Source organism: Erpetoichthys calabaricus, chromosome 5 (assembly GCF_900747795.2).
Source record: "Erpetoichthys calabaricus chromosome 5, fErpCal1.3, whole genome shotgun sequence".
Taxonomy (NCBI): domain Eukaryota; kingdom Metazoa; phylum Chordata; class Cladistia; order Polypteriformes; family Polypteridae; genus Erpetoichthys; species Erpetoichthys calabaricus.
The window spans coordinates 97,400,668-97,424,526 of record NC_041398.2 but is presented as its reverse complement, the minus strand read 5'-3'; the positions used below and the strand labels follow the sequence as shown (position 1 = coordinate 97,424,526).

At 36.2% G+C, this 23,859-nt stretch overlaps 1 protein-coding gene across 2 annotated transcripts in view; it reads right to left on the bottom strand.

Moving 5' to 3' along the window:
- Nucleotides 1–19,153: 19,153 nt before the first annotated feature.
- Nucleotides 19,154–23,859, bottom strand: part of rab28 (RAB28, member RAS oncogene family) — a 214,408-nt gene continuing 209,702 nt past the window's right edge. The window contains exons 7-8 of one of the 2 annotated variants that reach the window (XM_051928656.1): nt 21,796–21,896; nt 19,154–20,584 (exon numbers count right to left, since the gene is read on the bottom strand). In XM_051928656.1, coding sequence (XP_051784616.1) covers nt 21,801–21,896 — 96 coding nt within the window. In that variant the 3' untranslated portion in view covers nt 19,154–20,584; nt 21,796–21,800. The remainder of the gene's footprint in view (nt 20,585–21,795; nt 21,897–23,859) is intronic. The other variant, XM_028801812.2, reaches the window with a different exon arrangement.

The following is a 23,859-nucleotide window of genomic DNA, read 5'->3' as shown; positions in this document are numbered from 1 at the left end:
GCTCTCTTTCTCAGGGGTGGGGGTTGCTTTGTTTTCAATCCTATTCTTGTAAAAGTGATGTATTTGTATGGAATGTTGTCAGATTTCAAAAAAATCAATAAAAAAAAAACAAAAAAAAAAACTCAAACATAGCAAAAACAGTGAATGCAGAAGTTCAGTTTGAGTTGGTCTTTTTTCAAATGGACCTAATATTTTTTAAAATAATGAAATTACAAGGATAGGAAACATGTAACTTTATAATAGGTAAAAATATGCCGTATTTAGCTTAAGTGATTCAAGCAGACCCCACACACGTGGAAAAGTGGCACAGTGGTCAGTGCTGTTGTCTCACAAATCCAGCATCCTGAGTCCAGATGCCATGCCTGGTTAATGCCGGGGTTATTTTTGCACATTCTTCCTGTCTCTACATGGATATTTTTCATCGATATGTATGTTGATTTGATATTCTAAATTGAACCCTTGGGAGTGAGCCTAAGTGGGTACTGAAATGAACTAGCATTCTTCCCAGGGCTGCTCTCTAGACTTTAGTGTCCAAGACTCTGAATATGATAAAAGAAGTTTGAGAAAGGCAAGTTTAAAAAAAAAAAAAAAAAAAAAAAATCACTTGCCGGAAAACTACTTGGCCTTCTCATTAGTATTGCTGAGATTGAACCTACTAGGGTGTTGTACCGTGTTAGCCATTATGAATGTAGAGAAAAGCCAAGCAAAATGACACCTTTTATTGGCTAACTAAAAAGATTACAATATGCAAGCTTTCGAGGCAACTCAGGCCCCTTCTTCAGGCAAGATGTAATGAGTTGCCTCAAAAGCTTGCATATTGTAATCGTTTTAGTTAGCCAATAAAAGGTGTCATTTTGCTTTGCTTTTCTCTGAGATTGAACCTTACATCGTTAGATTATTTTTAACTTTAGAACTACCCTGGCATTTCTATTTATACTCACAAGTTTCTGAAGCTTGCTCTGGACAAATAGTCTAACAAAAAGTAAATAAACAGAGCCTGAAAAAAATTCTCTTTGGTTAAAGCCACTTTATCTCTGACAAAACCCATTTCCCACCTTTTTGCCTAGTTAATATAACAAGAAATGTGTGTTTAGGCCATTTCTCTGTTTACCCTCAGTCATGTGTTTGAATCTTGTGTTGCATGTACTTTGTATGCTCTTTGCATTTTCTTGTGGGTTGTCTATTCTCATCTGAAAGCCATGTGATCATAAACTAGATGTATTGCTGTTTCACTTTAGAAAGTTCTTGGCCAATTGAGTCAATTTACATAATTCTTGGACAGCAGGTGGCTATGATGCTTACAATGTCTGCAATATTTAAGTCTATATTGCTCTTTTTGAACATGCCAAAGGGAATAGCAATTATCTGATGCAAAGAGAGGCTGATGTGCTGCTGACATATGTTAAAGTAGGAACTCAATACTAAGGTGGGCAGATAAAAATTAATTAAGTTTTCTTATTAAAGTCAATATTACTGCTGCAAAGTTCTGCTAAGTACACTATGAACTACTCACACACACAATGTGTAAACAAGATTAAAAACAGCTTTAACTTTGACAAATTTGTGCAGACATTGCATTATAATTCTCCTTGGCTAGCAAGGCAGGAGAACCTGTCCATTTCCATAGCACAGAAAAAAAGAAATGAGGCATGGTGCCAGAATAGACAAGAATGAATCAAAATACATAATGATTTCTAACAGAAAATACAAATAAGTTTACCTGATGTACTTCTTATGACTATTTTGATGAAGTTATCTCAGGAAGCACTGTGGTAAAAACATGAGGACACCTCCAGGAAAAAATATGTTTCATCCAGATTTCTCCTTCCCATCCGTCTTGTTCTTGTCCTTACATTCCTGCTGCTTGTTGCATTTCTGCCATTATCATGGTCCACTCTAGTACCCCTATATTGTGATGGCTTCTTCCTGTTAAGCCAATGCTTTTCAGACCTGATTTGGTGTCTGCAGTTTCTCTTGTTGCCATTCCTTTTTCTTTTTTTATGTATTCTCCTCCCTCTATTCCATTCATCTTTGTATGCTGTGGTTCAGGTACTTCTGGTGTATGCAAGAAGAGGCTATTCAATTAAAATAATATTTACAAAATATGATGGAGACTTCACTTCTTTCCAAGTACTGATTTTAACATCCCTACTTGCTACAATGTTCTATGCATATACAATGTATTTGTGGAAAGTCATATTTCCTGGTATCCATCGGTGACTCAATTTTTGTGATGCAGAATGGATTCTAAAGTAACAAATGGGATCCAACTTGCTTACTCCTCTCTAATTTCCTCTCTGCCTGCCTTGTCTTGGTTAGCGTTAATCCTTCTAAAGCACCATTTTCTCTCCCCTCTCCTCACGTGTTGTTATTCATTTAGATTTAGGGAATCATAATTCATACACAGTATAGTGGTAGAAATGCATTCAGAATAAAATATTTATTCCTTTAAAAGATGTCCCTCATACATGACAATTACACAATAAATAACACCTTTGTCATTTTATGTTTTCTATCTTCTTAAGACTACAGAGTAGGCTGTTTTCAGCATGGGAATAATGTTTACTGTATATACTCGTGTTTAAGTTCTCCCGCGGATAAGTCGGGGGTTGATTTTACAGCATAATTTCCATAATTTTATAATGTTGGTCATATAAGTTGAATGTGGAAAACACACGCTATTGGTCCAAGAGATTATGATATGCTAACACCCACCTGAGAGAGTAACCATGGAACACACTGCCTTTTTCTTCTATGTATTGTGCCTACGAGACCACACGGTAATAATCTAATTATTCTGAAGCGACGTCTGCACTGTTTTGTGTTGTTTTGTATCTCACACCCTCATACACCTTTATCGTAAGAGCATCCCTTATCTACGATGGAGCATTTGATCATAGAAATATATGAAACTGGTTTTAAATTAAAAGTTGTTGAAGTGGTGAAAGAAATTGGTAACTGCGCTGCTGCAACAAAATTCGATGTATCTGAGAAACTGATGCAAGATTGGAGGAAACAAGAAGATGCTTTTTTGAACGGGCGTATAAGTCGGGCTCTGAATTTATGAACGATTTTTCAGGTTTCAAGACAACTAATACGCAAGTATATACGGTACCTATTTTGCTTTTTTAGATTCTTGCTGATGTTAACCCCATAATATATAGTAATGTCTATATAAATGGTTATATTTTTTTTCCAAGATGACAATTCATACATGGTTGTTTAGTTTAATCCATTTCATCAATATCATCTTCAAGCTTTGCAACCTCTTATTTTGTATGAATTTTCTTCAAATACAACCTGAAGGGCAAGAAGACTGCCTGGCCATAGCAGTGGCCTAGTAATGGAACATACTGCAAGTCTTGTCTACAGATAGTTAGGTCAAACCAGTTCTCTTAGTTCCTAAATATTATTCATTGACTGGCTTAAACAATTTGGCGGCTCTGCAACCTTCTTGCATGTAAAGTCTACTTTTCTCAAATTACTTTCTCTAAGAATGTTTTGGAAATTTTCAACCAAATGCTAACCTGTGACACAGTCTCAGTTTTTATCTTTCATATGTAGTGTCAGAGATATAAAGCTCTCCATATTTTCCAAAAGAATTAACCAGGCATTTTTATCTGAATTGATCTATAGGGGCCACTGATCTTTTGTCTGATTTCTGTCAATGATCTAGATAAAATGGTTACCATTAAGCTAGTTACATTTGCTAATGATGCTAAACAGTGGGGATTGGTGGTTAACAGAGAATCAGCAGAATCATTACAAGAGGAGCTAGACAGAATTCAGACAGATATGTGGCAGATGCAGTTAAGATGTAAAGGATTACACTTCGGACGAAAAATATTACAGATAATTGCACAGTTGGGCATATACCTTATAAAGAATAGGACTAAAAAGACTAAGATGTAGTATGCTGTGTTGAGATATGTTGAGGGTGCTGTAAAACACACATCAGGTATCATCAAGAATTTTGTGTGCAGTTTTGGTCTCAATTATAAACTCTCCAAACAAAAAATTAGTCTCTACCCATTTGACAGGTGATACAAACTTCAGACACCACCAGAGACCACTGTCCTACAAATAGGTGTGTCGTGTGCTATGGGGTTTGTTGAGTAATTAGGGGGAGTACTGGCATGTCACGTGTTTGGTTCTCGCCTTGAAAAATGGGTTGCATGAATGATTGAAAGACATGAATGATTGTCAAAAAGGGGTTATTGCTTTCAGCCATGTCAAATGGGCAAAGTCAAATGGGCATAGTGTACAGGAAGCTGCCAACTTTTTGGGTGTGTCAAAGCAAACTGTTCAATGGGTTATCCAGCAGTGGTGCAAAGCAGTCAATTGCTAACCATTGCCAGAAATATGTTTGATAGACATTACTCACAGATAGGGACCATCGCTGTGTCATTCATTACGACAGCAAACAATTCCTACAGGTGTTGCAACTTTTGTTGATTAATTATAAGCTCTCTTCTTGTGTAAAGGCAATGTTGGAACAAACTCTGTTAACTATTGTCTCCAATACAAAATGACAATTGCTGCATGCCCAGGGCTGGATCTGTGTGTGATTGGTACGAAGAATATTCTGAAGCATTCTTGTATCTCTACTGGCCTGCAACCTTCCAAATTTAAATCCCACAGAAAACCTGTGGGACCATTTGGAACAATTGAGTCAAACACCAGTGGAGCCATTTGACCAATCACTGCCAAACAGTGCGAGTTGGTGCCAGAAGAATGGATAAAAACTGATGTTGCCTACATTTTGGTGGCATTCATGCCAAACAGAACTGTAGTTGTTCTTCAATCTTATGTACTATTAGATATTATTTAGCCAGGGGTGACAATTTTTTTGTCTGGTCAGCTTATATTACTATTAAGACAAGTAACTAAGCAGATTTTGGGATTGGAGGGTAAGAGCTACAAGGAAAGACTGAAGAGGTTTAACCGTTTCAGCCTAAGCAACCAGATATTAAGGAGTCGTGATAAAAATGTTTAAAATTATGAAAGGAATTAATATGACAGATGCCAGCTTCTAGTTTAAAATACAGTAAGTAGTTCAACAAGAGTACAGGAGCACAAATGTAACCTGGCAAATTTCACACAAACATTAGAAGTATTTCTTTACACAGGGAACTGATGATATTGTGACAGGGAAGGTGATATTTTTGCTTTCACAGGATGATTCACTGCAAACAAAACACATTTTCCCATAAACTTAAATCAAAATAATGCGAGATTAGCTGTAGCAATATGCAAGTATTACATCTTCATGGAGAGCAGTGTACCCGCTGTGTATGACAGCACCTTAGGCAAAGGCATCTTTGAATTATTTTTAATCTGACAAAACAGAAGATTTATGAAGCTCTCTTTTCTGATTATAAGTTGTTATGGAACTTCCACAATCTTTTCCCAAGCCTGAAATAAAGCCCAGTTTGAAAGTGAGTGTCTAGATTATTTGTGCAATGCAGAACAGAAAACATGACAACATGTGGGTTGCTGTATGTTACTAAGCACTGCAGCAGACAGAAAAACTTTGGAGTCAATTTTGGCATGACTTTTTTTCTTTTTTTTGAAAGAGGTAGTTTAGTGAGGTGGTGATGAATGGCCTGTTCATGCGAAAACCTATATTAACGCACTGAAATTCCACCAGATTCCTTGAATCATTTAATGATATTATGCACTGTTGTAGAGAGAGAAATTTACAAATACCTTCCATTCTTTCCTAGAGGAACACTCTTTTTAAAATTTCAATAATTTTCTCACGCATTTGTTGATAAACTGGAGATCATTTGCCCATCTTTGCACCTCAAAGACTCAGCTTTTCGTGGATACTGCTTTTGTACCCAATCAAGATTACAATCACCTGTTGACATCACCTATTTGAAATCACATCATTATCTAATTTTTTTTTTTACCTCATTAGTGGTCCTAATTTGCCCCCGTCTCTACAGTTTTTGGAATGTGTTACAGGCGTGAAATGCAGGAATGGATACATATTATCAAATGAAATGAAGGTGACCAGACATAACATGAAATATCTTGAGTTCTTATTGTCTGCAATGAAATAAAAGTCAAAGTAACATTAGGAATCACTGCATTTTTGTTTTTTATTTGCATTTTCCATATTGTCCCAACTTTTTCTGACTTGGGGTTGTAGTTAGAATACTAAGTAAGCAGACGAGTGGGTTCTATCTAACTGCCTGGGAATTAGAGTATTAATTAGAGAATTAAATTATCAGTGTAGTGAAGTCTGATTCACTCTGATGGTGCCACCAAGTGGAGCTGCAGGCTGCAGCTACATTTCTGCAACAGGCAGGTAAGTCTATATACAAAGAAGTAGGGTCAAATGGTTTGGTATATTCAGGTCTACATAGAAGGTACTAAGGTGAGGATAGGCTCACAATTAGTCTCACCCACAACAACTTACTGGTATTGATAATGCTTTTACTGTTTTTCATTTGTCCTTTACTGCCACTTTTAAATGCTGTCACATCTGTGTGTCGTATTTTATACACAACCTGATGTGCCTGAGCTGTTGTATAACAAACACCCAGACATGTATTAGTTTCTGTTTAACTAGCACTAAATATGAGAAGGGGACAGCAGATGCCCCACTGCAGTACTTAGACAGTACAACAGTTCAAAAGCATTCTTAGAAACTGGACACCAAATAAGGTTTTCCCAGTTAATAAAGTCATCGTCAGTTAGCCGAACATGTAGATACTGTGGAAAGTCTTCTGGAATATTTGCATACAGCCTGAGGATAAGTGACTGAAATAAAAGCTCAAAAAAACTATTTTTGTTTGCTGCACACATTTAGTCCACTGTATTAAAATGGGAAACCATCCTATACTGTAGAAACCTTTTACAGAAATGCTTTCTGACAACTACAATAATGAAAAACGTAGTGAAACTCGCTGATCCATAATGTATTAAATGTAAAGAAGCAGTACAAGGAGGAAAAAAGCTTCTTTATGACTGGCAAGATGAAAATCCAATCAAAAGATGTAACAATCTCACACTATGCAAACCTGTAAGCATTACTTCATAATGTTTTTATCTTTTTTATATACGTAAGTATAATAAGTAAAATGGGATAAAAAAATCGAGGTTGTATATTTCTGGTCAAGCTTCTGTGGGAACAAAATTCTTTTAATGGTCAATTGCTTTGTTCTTCTTAGTGAAAGATAAACTCTATCCAGAAAAAGGCCCTCTGGCAGGTTACAGTATACAAAACATATAACAATGCTTACTGTAGGCTGGCAGTGTCTGCTGTGAAAAACACGCCACCTCACATCTGAGATCACCTGAACTCTTTGAGAAGCAAAATGAGCTGGTCACTTTTGTCATGCTGTCGGATTAGTATACACAGCACAGAATGGCAATAGCAAAGTGGAAACTTCTCTATTACGCTGAAGAATGTTAATTCCTGCCCCATCAGCCTGCTGTCATTTAATTACCAATGTGACGGACAGGGTCACAAATAATTTATTCATCTCAAGTGTATTATGAGAACCTCTTCAGGCATGTTAAGTAGAGCCTTTTAAATTATTACACAGTTTAAAACTAGTGTTTGTACAGTACAGAATGTATAGTGATCTGACACGGGAGGAATTTAGTACAGTATATAAAGTTAGGAAAAGCAGAGACAGTTTGTGGAGTAGGTAAAAGATTTGTATTCAACTTTGTTTGGCACTTAAAGTCTAAACATTCACAAACTGGGGATTCAAAAAAGCACAAGCACACTGATTTTATATGCAAAATACATCACACATTTACTAAAATGCAAAGATGTTAATAGCAATGGAAGAAGAAAAGAGACAATTCATACAAAAGCTAAAAAGCTAGCTATCACTTAAAAATGTTTTTTTTTCTAAGAGAAAAACAATACTTAACTTAAGAATGGAATATAACAGAACATTTCTGACAAGAACTGGCCAATCAGCCCAGCAATCCTAGTCAGCTAATTCCTCCAGAATAATATCAAGTCAAGATTTTAAGATTTTGAAACTCTTACTCTCTTCTACTCCATTTGTTAATTTATTCCATGTGTTTGTGGTTATTTGTGTAAAGAAAAACATAATGTTTGTGTGAAATCTGCACTTTACAAGTTTCCATCAGTGTTCCAGAGTTACTTAACATTAAATTTCACTTGCCAATAATCTGCCCATGTCTGCATTCTGTCCAGATCCCACTGTAATGATTTGCTACTTCTATATTACTTTGGTGTTGTTAGTTGCCCTATATATGCTGTTCTGATTTTTCTCCTTTTTCACAAGATGCTGTGCCACATAACAGTGCAGAAGTGATGATGTTGCTCACTGCTTTGGGATGAGAACACAGCAAACATTTTAGGTGTGTTTGCATGAAATATGAAGTACTTATTGTTGTTGTCATTTCCATCTGTTCGCATGAAACAACTCAGCTCCCATTGGACTGGTTCTGTTGACATTTATTAAGCTTATTCTTCAAGGAAACTTGTTAGGAAAGTGAATATCTTGAGTAGAGGTGCACTCTACAAATTTTATGAAGCGTGAAAAATAACTTGTCTATTTTAAAACAAAGAAATACTATGATGGACTCCAATTACTCAACAATTTACTGTTTTAAATTTACTCTGTGAGAAGTTATTTTGTAATTTGTCAATTTCAATTTATTTCTGTAGCACATTTCAATAAACAAAGTTAAACCAATTATAATAAACATGCAAACATATTAAAATTCCCAAAACATAAAAATAAAAATACTTGAATTATTAAAATGCATGCAAACAAAAACATTTTAAGAAAAGAGGAGGACTTAGCTACCCAAAAAGCCTTGGGGGTAAAAAAAAAAGGCCTTAAGCTGGGCCTTAAAAACAGAACAGAAGGTGCAGCTGTAATAAACAGGAGTAGACTGTGAAGAAGCTCCTGAACAGATACGGGATTCATTTGACTTAATGAGAGAGTAAGGAATAGTCAAAAATGGTTGTGTCTGACAAATTTAAGAATCTTAAAACTGATACGGGACAAACAAGCTCAAGAGGCAATAGAGATGCAAGTCATGAAAGACTTTGCAAAACCAACAGCAGTCAATGGAGAGTGGCCAAAACTGGTAATTTACTGAGCCTCTTCTTATTACCAGTGAGCATGAAACCTGAAAACAGTTATATACCTGAATGCACTCAAAAGTTGCGCCATGTGTACACTTTCTATCTTGTTAACAAATGCTAAAATGCAGTTTTTAGAAAAGCTCAACTGAAATTTAAATTAGGAGACCTGCAGGATGAACTAGATTTTTGTGAAATTTTGAATAAATGTTTTTTTATCCATACAATACTGTACAGTAGCACAGAGGAAATACAGTGGTATGCAGAAAAAAATATTATCATCATTGGCATGAGCTTGTTTGTTAACTTTCTCTCATTTATAATATATGACACAGTAGCTGTGAGACTCAATGTGGAAAAAAAAAAATACTTTTTTAAATATATTTGATCATTTTTACTCCCATGTAAATGGAATGTTGGTTAGGGGTCAATAATTTCCAATCAATTTCTGATTCTATGATGTTCAAAATATCGAGAAAAGTTGATTTTAGCATGGTGTCCATATGTGTGTGTATATGTGTTTGTGGAAACCGATGTACAATGATAACCTCTGGAAAAAAATTGCCTATCTTTTTCAAACAAGTTTCATTGTCTTTGTATTGTTAAAGGCTCAGAGCCTGTTATTTTAGGTTCAATATTAATCTTCATATCCTTCAAAAACGGTTTGACCTAAGCCCAATGGTAACTTTGTTTAATTTAACCAGATTTTTTGCAGTCTGCTCCATTTAGTCACAGGACCAGGCCCATTGATTTGTGTAATCTTTGCACAAGTAGTTTTTGAGATATATAATTTATTATGTAATGCATGTACACATACAGAGGTTAATCTAGTCATGTGCATGCACACTCACACACTAAAAGAAAGTGAAGATAGTTGAGAACTTGTTTGTCCTACCAGAACACATGATGGATGATGAAGAGAAAGAAATGAACACATAAACGCACAAACCACAATGAATCTGTAAAGCTTGACGTGGAGAGAGGCTTTAAGGTATCCCAGTCTATACAGCATTTTTAAATCATGTGACCCAATGTGTTTAGTTTCACATTAAACATTTACGCTGCTCATTTCATCCAATTTCAAGTAATTTTACTGTACATTTATTTGTGTACATAATAAACATAACTAAGTGTCCTTGATTCTATACAATACAATAGATTGAATTATATTCTAAAATCTTCCATTTAGTATTTTCATGCAGTATCACATAAAGTAAACATTACACAGAAGTACTGCATAGACCAATCCATACCAGTTTTTATAACTAAAAAACTAATTTTTTATTTGCAAATAATGCTTATAAATAAATTTAAACTTAGGGAAATAAAAAAATATCGACATTCAGATAGTGTGTGCCTGTAAAATGCAAGCGAAATCATATAATAAATATTAAGCATGCACCCAATTGACTGGACACAGTGCTATACAGGATTCCACTTTGCTCAATTAATGATGATCTATTAATATTTTTGTTCAGATATTTTGTAAATGTAAATGTTTACACTAACTGTTTTTCACAGATGGAATTAGTTGGAGGGTGGCACGGTGGCGCAGTGGTAGTGCTGCTGCCTCGCAGTTAGGAGACCCGGGTTCGCTTCCCGGGCCCTCCCTGCATGGAGTTTGCATGTTCTCCCCGTGTCTGCGTGGGTTTCCTCTGGGTACTCTGGTTTCCTCCCACAGTCCAAAGACATGCAGGTTAGGTGGATTGGCAATTCTAAATTGGCCCTAGTGTGTGCTTGGTGTGTGGGTGTGTTTGTGTGTGTCCTGTGGTGGGTTGGCACCCTACCCGGGATTGTTTCCTGCCTTGTGCCCTGTGTTGGCTGGGATTGGCTCCAGAAGACCCCTGTGACTCTGTGTTTGGATTTAGTGGGTTGGAAACTGGATGGATGGGTTTATTCATTAGCTTAGTGATTCCTGCAGGATCGGCCTTTCTATTGTATAATTTAATTTTTCCTTCTATTCTGTTTGTCCAGTCCCTGAAAAACAGAAGAACACACATAATGCTTTTGGTTGAGATTCCCCTTCAGTTTCAACTTTTAAATCCAGGCTGAAGGCTCACTTCTTTAGTCGAGCATCTCCTGACTAGAGATGCTATATTGGTTGATCTTTACGAATCTCTGTCAGGTAGTCACATGCACAATTATATAGGCATGACAATAATAATATACTGTAAACGATCCTTCTCTTGTTTGTGTATTTTCTTGGTATCCTGCTCTGACTTTCAGTACTACTTCTTGCTTCCAAGCTGTTTTCCTGCAAATTGAAAAGGCATCAGACATGCTGAAAGCATGAATCAATGGATGAAAAGGTTTTGTCTTCTTACCTGACTGTCCAGCACAAACATATAATATTGTAGAATGCCTGGGGGAGGTGGGTGACCAGTTGGCCTAGGTCTCCAGGACTGTAACTGTGACTGACTTAGTCTATGACATTCGATAATAACTGACCAAGCAGCCCCAACAGGTTTACATTCTTCAAGGATGCAGTCAACTGGCCATATCTCAAATATAATAATTTATATATGATGTTTTTAGGACCTGTTTATGTAAGTCAATCTGAAATTGCCCTGCTTGGCACTTTTCTGTGTTTCTCTGTTCATCCTGTTATTTGTAACACAAGTAATTTGTATTTTAGCTGTTATAGTGCAGTACTGTACTGAGGGGAAAAAAAGTTCTATACAAACAAAAAAAAAAAAGAAAAATTGACTAGATTTGACTTGAAATTATATAAAAATGTAACCACCACTTTTATTCTTGGAGCACATACTAAATGTTTTGTATTTTGGCCATAATGGTCTAATTTATTTTGTTTGATCACAAAACAAATCCCCATATCTAAGGTCAATCATGCACGTGTTGCTCCCAGATGGGCTTTGCTTTTTAAGCCATGGGTCCTTTCTAACTTTTACTCTGGAAAGCTCTTGGTGTTGAGGATGAAGGAACCTTTTATAAGGTACTTAAATCTGCAGTCCTTTCACAAGTCATTATTTTGCTTGGTTTGTATGTTTAGAATTTCAATATTTTCTAGGCATGTTGCATCTGGAAGAATAACATGTTTGTATTTATTAAACCAATGGTACTATTGGGTTCTCTCTGCTGTAATTTTTCACTATTTGTCATCTAAATTATTCTTGTGGATAACTTCAGTCTCTGCCTATTTAAACCACTTGATCTAATGAGAAAACACTTTAACTTTCTCTTAATTTTAGTGCCCTTCCTCCAAATTCAGCAACAAGAGTTTTATTTTTAATCATCAATCACATTTTGACATATAGAAACAGCCCAGTTAACTTCTTGTATATTTTTTCTCCCTCAACTGCCTTACAGCTCTCATATATACAGAAGGGGAAGCTTATTCAGCACACTTTATTTTTATTACTTTTTAAACAGCCTTGTCTATTTTCCACAAATCTTTTGTCCATTGGTGTGAATTGTGAAAGTCCTTGAGTACTTAATATACGAAGTGCTTTAAAATCCAAAGATGAAAAGTTATGTTTTGTTGATATAATTAATAAATTGTGACTGGTTTTGGTATGTAATAATGAATGTACTGTAAGCAAGAATTTGGGAGTTGAAACTGCAGACTCTTTCAGGTTTATTCACATGCCAGGGTTTAAGTGATTAATTAATTCTACTTACAACAGTGCATTGGGACTATGTTTCATTTGGATGGAATATTCCTGAGAGCTTTTTTTTACTGCAGATTTACATACAATGGAGAGTCTCTGATCCAACTCTTACATTTAGCCTGAGGTTGCTGATCACTGTAAAATAGTAATGGGTGTAATTACAGCTGACTATCATGCTTAAATTTCAAACACATTGATCTCAGTCTACTTTCCTCCTTCCCAAAAAATGCTTTTATCCTAAGGCAGAAGGCTACAAAGACGTATAATCTGTGTAACACAGCAGCCAATTTTAATATACAGTAAGTACAGCATAACCTGTCATCCATTGATTTTCATAAGCCAGGCACACTGGTCCACCAGAGAGCACAGTCAGATGCACACTCTCTCACTCTTCCTCACACTCTCATTCTCCCACTGAGCTAACTTAAAGCCACAATCAACTAGCTAGGATGCAGGAGTAAACCAGACTACCTACAAGTAACCCAGACAAAAAAGGGGAAGGTGCAAAATCTACCTGGCAGACAACAAACCAGTATCCTTGCCTAGCTTTCTAGAAGTGTGCTGTGTTAGTGTTGAGCTCACCTTTCACACAATGCTGCTGAGATAAACTTTGACTCCCTGTCACCCTGACATGTAACTGTGTTCAGTAAATAAATGGATGGTACTGCCTAGTGACACCCTCACCAATCCAAAAGCCTATGAAATTGCTAAAGTTTCGATTATGGGAAAGTTTAAATATATTTCAGCCTAGCAGTAAGTGGTTTGTTACAACATGTTCTAAAAAAAAAAAAAAAACACATTCAAATTAGTTTTATCATTATCATTCACAGATGCTGTGATCTGGCGTAGGTATTACAAAACCTACAAAATGTTGGCATCTCTTACTCTGACCAATTAATATAACAAGAAATTCCAATGACATTTTGCCAGCGCAACAAGTTTTGAAGTTAACATACTTACCCACTGTAGAATTTTATTAAAATGCAATGTTCATATAATCTAAAAAATAAAAACCATAAATGAAGACCGAAAATGATTATACTTATTACCCCTCACACTGCATTTGTTTATTTTTTAAACTGGTGTTATTACACAAGCCTGAACCAAAATCCCCCCATGCAAAATATCGGTGTACATTATAGATTTAGGTGTGCTGAATCCATTTCTGAAACTAAAATTTCTCTACCACAAACCGTTTCCACAAAATATTAAATTCAGCAAAAAACGCCATTTTGAAGAAAATTGTTGATTCTTTAAAAATATGTTATCTTCGGTTTTATAGTGTAAGTATATTCTGAATGGGCAGCATTGTGGTGCAGTAGTAGCACTGGTGCCTTGCAGTATGGAGACCTGGGTTCGCTTCTTGGGTCCTCCCTGCGTGGAGTTTGCATGTTCTCCCAGTGTCTGCGTGGGTTTCCTCCCACAATGCAAAGACATGCAGGTTAGGTGCACTGGCGATCCTAAATTGTTCCTGGTGTGTGGATGTGTGTATGTATGTGTGTGTCCTGCGGTGGGCTGACGCCCTGCCCGGGGTTTGTACCTGCCTTGCGTCCTGTGCTGGCTGGGATTGGCTCCAGTAGACCCCCGTGACCCTGTGTTAGGATATAGCAGGTTGGACAATGACTGGCTGATTGACTACATTCTGAACTGAAAAATGGCAGCCATCCTCTTTTTTAACTTTGAGAAGAAACAAACCAAAATCAAGTATTTGTTAAATTTTTTTTAATCAGTATTTTTTCCTTTCTTATTCCTTCAAAATAGCCAGGTATATTTTGAAGGTTTAATTGCCTTTTAATTGTCCAGAAGAAAGAAAGTTGTTCTTTAAATGGTTTTTACAGAAATATACAAGGTTGCATTGATCCGACCATTGTGTTGACCAAGTAACAAGTAAGCAAATGGTGAAAGTGAACATAGGAGTGGACACTGATGAACATGGGGAGAGATTCCACCAGGACATAGTGGAAACTAATATGTTGGAAAGTGGAGTGAGTCTATGGTAGCTGACATCTGTTGAGCTGGTCCTGACATCTGTCCATTCCACTGTGAAACACCTTCAAAAGATTGTAAGAGAAAAAAAATACCAAGTCACTACTTTTTGCAGGTAATAAATATATTTAAAACAATTATATGTGTAATTAATATTTTCTAAATAATTAATTTAAAAACATTACTTTTTTTTCTAAAATTGTGTTTTTGTTTCATTTTGCCAGATTTGGATTCAGCACCTTCAAATCTATACAGACCACCTGAAATATTTGACTGTAGCAGATTTTTTTTTTGTAAACCATTAATAACTAGCCAACCCGCGGCGTAGCATACGCTGCATAATTGTTTATTGATGGGTGAACACTTCCTGAATGACACAGTTGTCCAAATGGGGTGGGTTGGAGGATACGACTGTGAGTGAATCAAAAGATGGAACTCTGGAGAGAGCAACATACAATTGTCCGTGACTGAAAACTGGTTTTGGCAGATACAGGCATATCGTTTTGAAAGTTTGTCCCTGTGCCTTATTAATTGTCATTGCAAAGGCCAATCTAACAGGAAATTGTCTGCGTGTAAAAGTAAAAGGCAAATTTGAATCTGATGGGGTCAGGGATATCCGGGGAATAAGGACAGTTTGTGAGGTAGGAGCTGCGATAGTTTTACACTCTAGTACAGTGGAACCTTGGTTCACGACCATAATTCATTCCAAAACTCTGGTCGTAACCCGATTTGGTCGTGAACCGAAGTAATTTCCCCCATAAGATTGTATGTAAATACAATTAATCCGTTCCAGACTGTACGAACTGTATGTAAATATATATTTTTTAAAGTTTTTAAGCACAAATATAGTTAATTATACCATAGAATGCACAGCGTAATAGTAAACTAAATGTAAAAACATTGAATAACACTGAGAAAACCTTGAACAACAGAGAAAACTTAACACTGAAAGAGTTCGCGCTATAGCGCTACAACTTTTTAAATGAGTTTTAGGCAGAGGGAAAAAATGAACATTTGAAAAATCCATAATTTAATAAACCACCACGAAAAGTAACATTGCAACAATGCACGCTACGAACCGATCGCTGTAAACAGAAGTGAAAACAAAATCAAGCCCAGTGCATTCTTTAACTGCCTTCTCTGCCTTATGCGTCCAGCTCTCTCTCATGTGTGCCTCTCTCTCTCGCACACCTGTGTGTGTGTGTCTCTCTCATGCGTGTGTGTGTGTCTCTCTCTCATGTGTGTGTGTCTCTCGTGCTCCTGTGTGTGTGTGTGTGTGTCTCTCGCGCACCTGTGTGTGTGTGTGTCTCTCATGCACCTGTCTCTGTGTGTGTGTGTGTGTGTGTGTCTGGCTCTCTCTCTCACACACACACACAGACGTGCGTGTGTGTGTGTGTGTGAGAGAGAGAGAGAGCCAGACACACACACACGAGAGAGAGACACACACGCGTGCGAGAGAGCGAGAGAGAGACACACACACAGGCGCGAGAGAGAGATAGGGACACACACACACACACGAGAGAGAGAGAGACAGACAGATAGACACACAGACACACAGAGGCACGCACGTGTGTGTGTGTGTCTGTCTCTCTCGTGTGTGGGTGTGTGTGTGTGTGTGTCTCTCTCTCTCTGGCTCGCCTACACAGATGAAAGTGACTCAGGTGAGGAGTTGGGGGTGGGCACATGAGCAGGAAGTGCGCATGCCTCGGGGAGGAGGGTTAGAGTTGGCGGGTGGGGGCTCTGTCTTGCGTGCGTCCGTATCTCATGATCGGGTGACTTGGTGGATTATATACAGAAAAGCAGCCGGAACCCGAAAAGAACAATGAAAAGTCAAGTGTGAATACCTCGAGAGCGAGGGTCGACGCAGGCCGGGGAATAAGGACAGTTTGTGAGTTAGCAGCTGCGATAGTTTTACACTCCAGTACATTGTGGTGAATGCTGGTAACAGTCAGGCGGGCGGGTGGGCAGGCGTTCTCGTCCCATGGTCTTAGAGTTGGTGGGCAGGGCTCTGTGAGTTGTCATCGTATCCCATGGTCTTAGAATTGGTGGGCGGGGTTCTGTGAGTTGGTGGGCGTGGCTATGTTGTGCGTATCCCATGGTTGTCTTGCGTGCCCTGGTCGGCTGCTTAGTGAATTATATATATAGATTATTTCCTACAACATCCAACACATAATAAATGATGCATATTATATGTGATGTTAGTAGAACTGTCACCGGGTCCAGTGTGGGCTCCGGTGAGCCAGAAGAATCAGTAGTGGTCACTATTTAAACAAATATAATGTGAATTAACAGGTGCAGTACTGAAAAATAGAAGTAACTTTAAATGAATCCCCACGAAATGCTTAATGTTAATGCATAATTCTAACAAGAATCCGACTTTTAGATTTCATAAAATACCTTTATACTTACCGGCTTGGTGGAGTCCTCTTTAGCGGACTTGCTGTAGTGGTCAGTTGATGGGCAGTTTTCATTCTGCATTCGAACATCTACTTACTCTCTCTATTCTGCTAAAAGGAAACAAGCAGCTGATTTCATAACAGGCAAGATCAGTGAAAATTGAAAGGGGGAGAGCAGTCGCAGTGCTGGGGAGGTAGAAATTTTAATTTAGTTGCTCATGGATTTTGTGTTTTTTATTGTTTAAGGGTTTAGAAGTAATCCCCGGCGATGTGTGAAATGTAAGTTAGTTGATTTGTAGGAACAAAGTGATTATAAGGGGATGGATCTCCCCCTGTATTCAGAATGGCGAGTCTGGAGGAAATGGTTAAAAAGCCCCTGTGCCAGTACTTTGGCAGTCAGTAATAAGGATAGGTGTCACTATTATCGCTATTGTATGCATTCCGAAAGTTTTTTTTTTCATGCTGTTGGCTCTTTTGAAGGTATGCTTCAACCTTTTTAAGCCAGGGTGCCTCCTAAATTTTAGGAGAGCTTCAGCACTGGGGTGAGCGATAGGTTTTGTCTGCTAAATAGACCCTGGATCAATTACACTGGTCAACAAGCATTTTGCTACTGGGATTCTTTCATCTGTACTTTAACAAATTTCACTTGCTGACTCTAAACCTGAAAACCGTTTTCGTCCAGCACATCAAATTTTTTAGTTATGATGTTCCAGGTCTTGGACAACTAGGGTGACTGGACAGTAGAGTCGATGCATTTCAGCATTTAAGGAATAAGTTTGGTCTTGAGAAAAGATGAAGCCAAAATTAAAGAAGGTGTTTTTGTTGGCCCTGAAATCATGAACTGATGCTTGACGATGAGTTCAAAAAGAAATTGAAGCCAACTGAATCAGCACCCTTATTCGTGCAGGTTATCCAGAATTTTCTTCACAGTCACAGAGCAGAGAATTATACTGAGCTTGTGGAGAATATGCTGAAAGTATATTAGCTTACGAGAGCCAGAATGTCACTGGAGATGCATTTTTTACATTCTTATCTCAACTTTTTTCCACCAAATCTAAGCGTTGTCAGAGATGAGCATGGGGAAAGATTTCACCAAGATACAAAGGTGATGGAAAAGTGATATCACGAAAAATTCACTCTGAGCATGATCGGTGACTACTGTTGGTTCTTGCAAAGAGAGACGGATGTGCAGTACAAGCGCAAAAGCGAGTGCCTCCAACATTTTTGGGCATATTGACCTCATTTTTATATTGAGGTAAACTGACATAAATATGCTTTAACGTGTGTCTGGGATCGTCTTCTGGTTTGTTTTCAGAATAAACACATCAAAACAATTTTGTTGGGACATAGTCCAAACTCCAGATATTGTGTTGATATATTGATATTCAAAAGTGTCAAAACATCAATGATGTGTATTTCAAAAACCTGACGTGCTAGCTTAATTCCGATTTCATATATGAAATCAGTGTAAAAAACTTAATAAAGAGATGCTCTGAAGATCCCAGAAGCAAACAAAAAATATTTTTTTATAGACCAGTGCTAAGATTTTTTTTTCTTTCTTTTATCTCCTTTTTGGCAGCTTTGGGGCTATCTGCATTTTCAGAACCGTTGCCTGCAACTACTGTGAATGAAATTGTGAATAGTTTGTTTTTGCTTGATTGCTGCATATTTTTACAGATTGTTACCTGTTTACGGCACATTTTTCTTGTTGATTTTTTTGTTCTTATTCTCACCAAAAAATACAGGATGATTACTCTTAATACAAAAAACGGACTCATCCTACAATAAACATTTATAACTTTGGTTTTCAGTACTTTGTGCATTATCTGCATTTTGGGGCATCTTGAGCACTGTCTGGCTATGTACTTCTATGTAGCTAAGAACTGTTGTGTTCATTTTCTGGATATGTATAAAGATTCTTTTTGTTACCACAAATTCACAGTAGTACAGGAACATTATAACGTAATCCTGTGATGAATGTACAGAACAATAACAAAACTAGTCTTCATTGAAAAATCACAACAATTAAAAAAATGAAAAAACATTAATATGTGCCAGGCTTAGATCAAGGACTTTATTTTTGTAGGTTACACAGAATATGATAATTTGTATTAAATTACAGATGCTGCAAAAGAGAGAGGACCATATAGTCTGTTCAAGTATCATCGTCACACACTCTGCAGCAGAAACTGTTATATTGGAAGCCAGCATTTTCAAGACTTTTACTTAATTATGTTTTCACTGCTGCAAATAGTGTGCTATACCCAGATAATAAAACAGTGTATATATGTCCAAATACATACCGTAAACTTATCCAGATGATTTATTTTTATGGTAACACAATCATCCATTAAAAATGTATTATATCATCATCATCATCATATATGTCTAATTAGGTTTGATATTTCCATAAATATGAATGAATAACCAAGGATACCAGCATTACCTCAAATCCATGTTTTAAATATGTATTGAAAAAGTGACATTTAGCAACAAGGTCCCTTTTTCTGAAACAATTGTACAATAAAGCAGCCAGCTGCCTCCAATGTCACTTCAGAATGAAAATATCTGCCTCACTCTGGCATCATATTTTCAATATAGATTAAATTACAAAAAAGTTAGTTAAATAAAAATATTGAGAATATAATTTATTAAGCGTAATTCTAAACATGCAATTTTTTTTTTGTTATTATCACAATTACAATGTTGAGTCATACCAAGGAAATTGCCTTGTGTATATAAAAAACAGAAATAATTAAGTTTAGCCCTGGCATTCAAATCTAAAAATATTTTGGAATAATTCTGAATAATGGTCAATATTGTGATTACACTGAACATATTAAATATCAAAATGAATGAAAAAATGAATAATACTAATAATATTGTTCATCAACAGTAAAAGACTGACATCATAAATTACCAATGCATGTCTGTGTGTACGTGTAATATTTATATATGTCGTATACACATACACATTAACACACTCTCACAAAGCAACCACACAAATTAAATTATAAACAGAAAAAAGGACTAAAAAAAACACAAAAAAAGACAATTGGCATGAAGTGAATCTTTCTAAGCAGCACTAAAAATGTTGCTTTTATTGAAAAATCTATCAAAAATGAATTGATAATGGCTACATATTAAAACCCTCTTTATACCAAATAAGAAACAAAAAATGTTTAAACAAGAACAGCAAGACAGTCTACAATCAATATCTTCTTAAGTCACAAACTTGAACCTTGACCAGGCACCGATATTGCCTGTTGCTTCTCTGCACACTGTTCATCAAATGGCTTGCTATGCTGAAGCTAGGACTACTGTAGAATTCTAGTTCCTGTAGGGCAACTGCACCGCTGGGAGGAAGTATTAGTGTCCGTTGTGAGGGAGCTTCACTGCACTGCACACATCGAACTTCTGGGAGGATTCACAGTTCGAGCCACTGGCTCCTGGCTGTAGTTCACTATATCAGCTTTGACTACCCTCTGGCAGAAGTAAAGGAGAGAGAAAAATTAGAACCTAAATAAAGACAAATCATCAATGTTGAACAAACACATGGGTATCCTGTTCACATGTCAACAATACATTTCTGCATAAATGATGTTTTACTTAAACACGGATTTATGAAAACAACAACTGTTTTCTCCACGAGTACTGTTTCCAAGAAAAATGTGAAATTTCTATATATTTCACTTTATACAAAATTATCCATAAAAGTATATTTTTCCTAAGAAATGCTCATACTTATTTACTTTAGGCTTTTTCAACTAAAAAATTATATATTTTGCTAATCAAATCTGAGGGTACATATCTACATTGTATTACAAAGTTGGGGGTTGACAGTTCCAACTTTTCCCATTTGAACAAATATGAATTCAGATTTTTAATTAGATATTAACTCCCTCTGATGGACTGGTGTTCCACAAAGATGCTCTCAAAGTACACTATGCTTTCCCAGAACCATTAACTGGAGTGATGGATGAAGGAAGAGATGAAAAATATTGAAAGCCTCAAAATAACAAGATATGGTTTGCAAAAAAGTGAAATAAACACAAAAAACCAAAAGCATACAGAAAAATAAAAGCTACTAAACACAGATAAAATTTTGTACAAATTCTTGGAACAGACATTTAACTGACTAAAACCTAAAGAATTTCTTTTTATTGAAGGTTATAGAAAAACAGGAAAAGCAACCTAGGCTGCAAAAACGAAAAATTCAATCTGATCAGTTTTGTTTGTGGTGTTCCCTTTTCATGGCTTCAGGCTACAGGAGCACAATGTATATACCGACATACAACATGTACAAGAGACATTAATATAAAAGGAGGAGCTAGAAATGTAACAAATTTCAAAATCTTAAGGCTGTAAATCATCATCTTACATGGTGCTTTGCAGAATAACTTAAGGAATAGTAAAGAGGTGGATGTTAGATTAATTAATGACTCTAAAATGGCCAAGTGTAAAGAAATATTGCTGTGTGGATAAGTGTGCACTGTAGTAGACAGGTATGCTCACCAGGTTTGTACCCAATTACACTACAATGGAAAAAGCAGATTAAGTCTTGAATTTAAGCAACTGAATTATTTAAAAAAAAAAACAATCAGTATAAATAACTCTTCAATAATATAAATTCTTCAATAAATAATTCTTCAATCTACATAAAACATAAAGAACAGTAGTTAGTCCATATTTGTACCTGAACTACTGTACAGAACAAATTTTACTCTGACAGTTTTCAGAGGTCTGCACATGGCTTTCATCCTGAGAGTAGTTCACCAACTCAGCCCTGACAACTCGCTGACAACAGGCAAGGTGAAAAGAGAGAAAGCAGAATGGCAAAAAAGAAAGTGACAGGTTAGATGATGTTATATTTCACAAAAACAGACAGACTAGTACAAGACAGGAAAAGAGAAGAAAGTCAATGAAAAGCCAACATATGGAATTTTTTTAAATTAAAACCTTGGTATTATTAAATAATTTAAGCAGAAAAATGCAAAAAAAAAACATTCACTTACATACACTTTAAATTATATAACAACATTTTCCAAATACTTTAAAAGACCACAAAAAACTCAACGGTAAGAAAACAAGATGTCTTCAAGATCTATTAGCTGCTGATGTCCTCATCTCAGTTTACATTGATCAACCTCAGAGTATCTTATCTGCTAAACAACACATGATTAGTAGGCTCCTTTGCTGATGATATCCATGAGATAGGTCACTGACTTCCATGAAAAACCCTCCAACCCTGGGAAGCATTAATGTGTGACTTATCTGAACACAAAGGTCCTGACCTGCATATCGGTTTTCTGCACAAGGGATCAAGAAAAGACTTCTGGCAACTTGCTAGCAATTAGCAGCTCTTACTATGTTTGTTGAAAGTATCAGTAGTTAACATGTCATAGACTCTAAAGTCACTACAGTGAAATGCATTCAATGAAACAAATGGCCATCGACATATTAAGTAAACCATAAGTAATACTATTACTCTTTAGATTATATTTGGAATTATCACAAGAGGTTGTATGAAAATGCCCTCACCATGTCTGAAGACTAAATGTATAGATATTTTAGAATTATTCATGTATAAAGAAATACAGAAGAATTACACAATCATATCTATGTAATTCTTTTTGTCCTTTGGAGCTATTAATATCAAGTGTGTTTTGTTAAATTTCATTAAAAAGAATGTAATAGTTCATATATTGATACCATAGAAAACTAAAGGTTTAATTAATTGCAAATATGGAACTAAAGCCCAGAACCTATTGCACTCAGATCCTTTACTCCACATCCAGGTAAGATTGTACCAGTAAATATAACCCTATTTATTTAATACATTTTGTGACACTTTGGTTATTCTAAAAAAAAAAAACGGGGGAGCTAACTAAAATTATTTATCAAATCATTTGTCATTATACTATTCCACTCCCACCAGAACTTGCCTCTGGGTCACTGAGGATGACCTGCTTAATGACTCGAGTTCATACATTTTTGTAGAACCCTAACAACATTATAACCCTATTAAAACTTTACAAATTTATAAAGTAATTTTACATGCTGTCAGATGTCACTTTTGTAGACAGTACATTATTTACACTACAGAACCTAAGTTAAACTTAATTAAAATATCACTGTAGTCATTCATTGCATTTGTCATTTGGCTGTTAAAAATAAAAACACTAGTGCCATCATTAAATAGCTCATGGCAGTTTATAAAGTATTGAAATGTGATACACAGCTATCAGTCAGTTAGAAATGCATTTTACAGGCCTTTAGACCTACTGAAAAGAAATAAAAATTATGGAATGTCCCAATTCACTCACTCACTCTGTAGACCTTAGCACATTGTTTAATCTGCCTTTTCAAATAGTAGAAAAATTAATTAAAATAAAATATATGTGCTATGTGATGGATTGACTATTGGTCTAGGGTTGGTTCTTGCCTTATGCCTGAAGCTTCAGCTCCTCACAATCCTAATATAGAGGTGCAACATTCTTTATGGATTATTTAGGTCATCGGTTTCTACCACCTTCAGGACACTCTACCATCTGAAAATTTTATATAGCTGAATAAAACCAGGATGATAAAATTCAATATTTTAAGTAATAATTAAAATAAGTTTGCATTTTGATTGGAGCACTTTTTAATTAACCATATAACTGCAAATGAACAGACATATGCTTTATACAACACTGACATCCATTTGCTGCAGGTTATATCATATTGTTAGTTTACTGATGCTTTATAATCTTGGGTC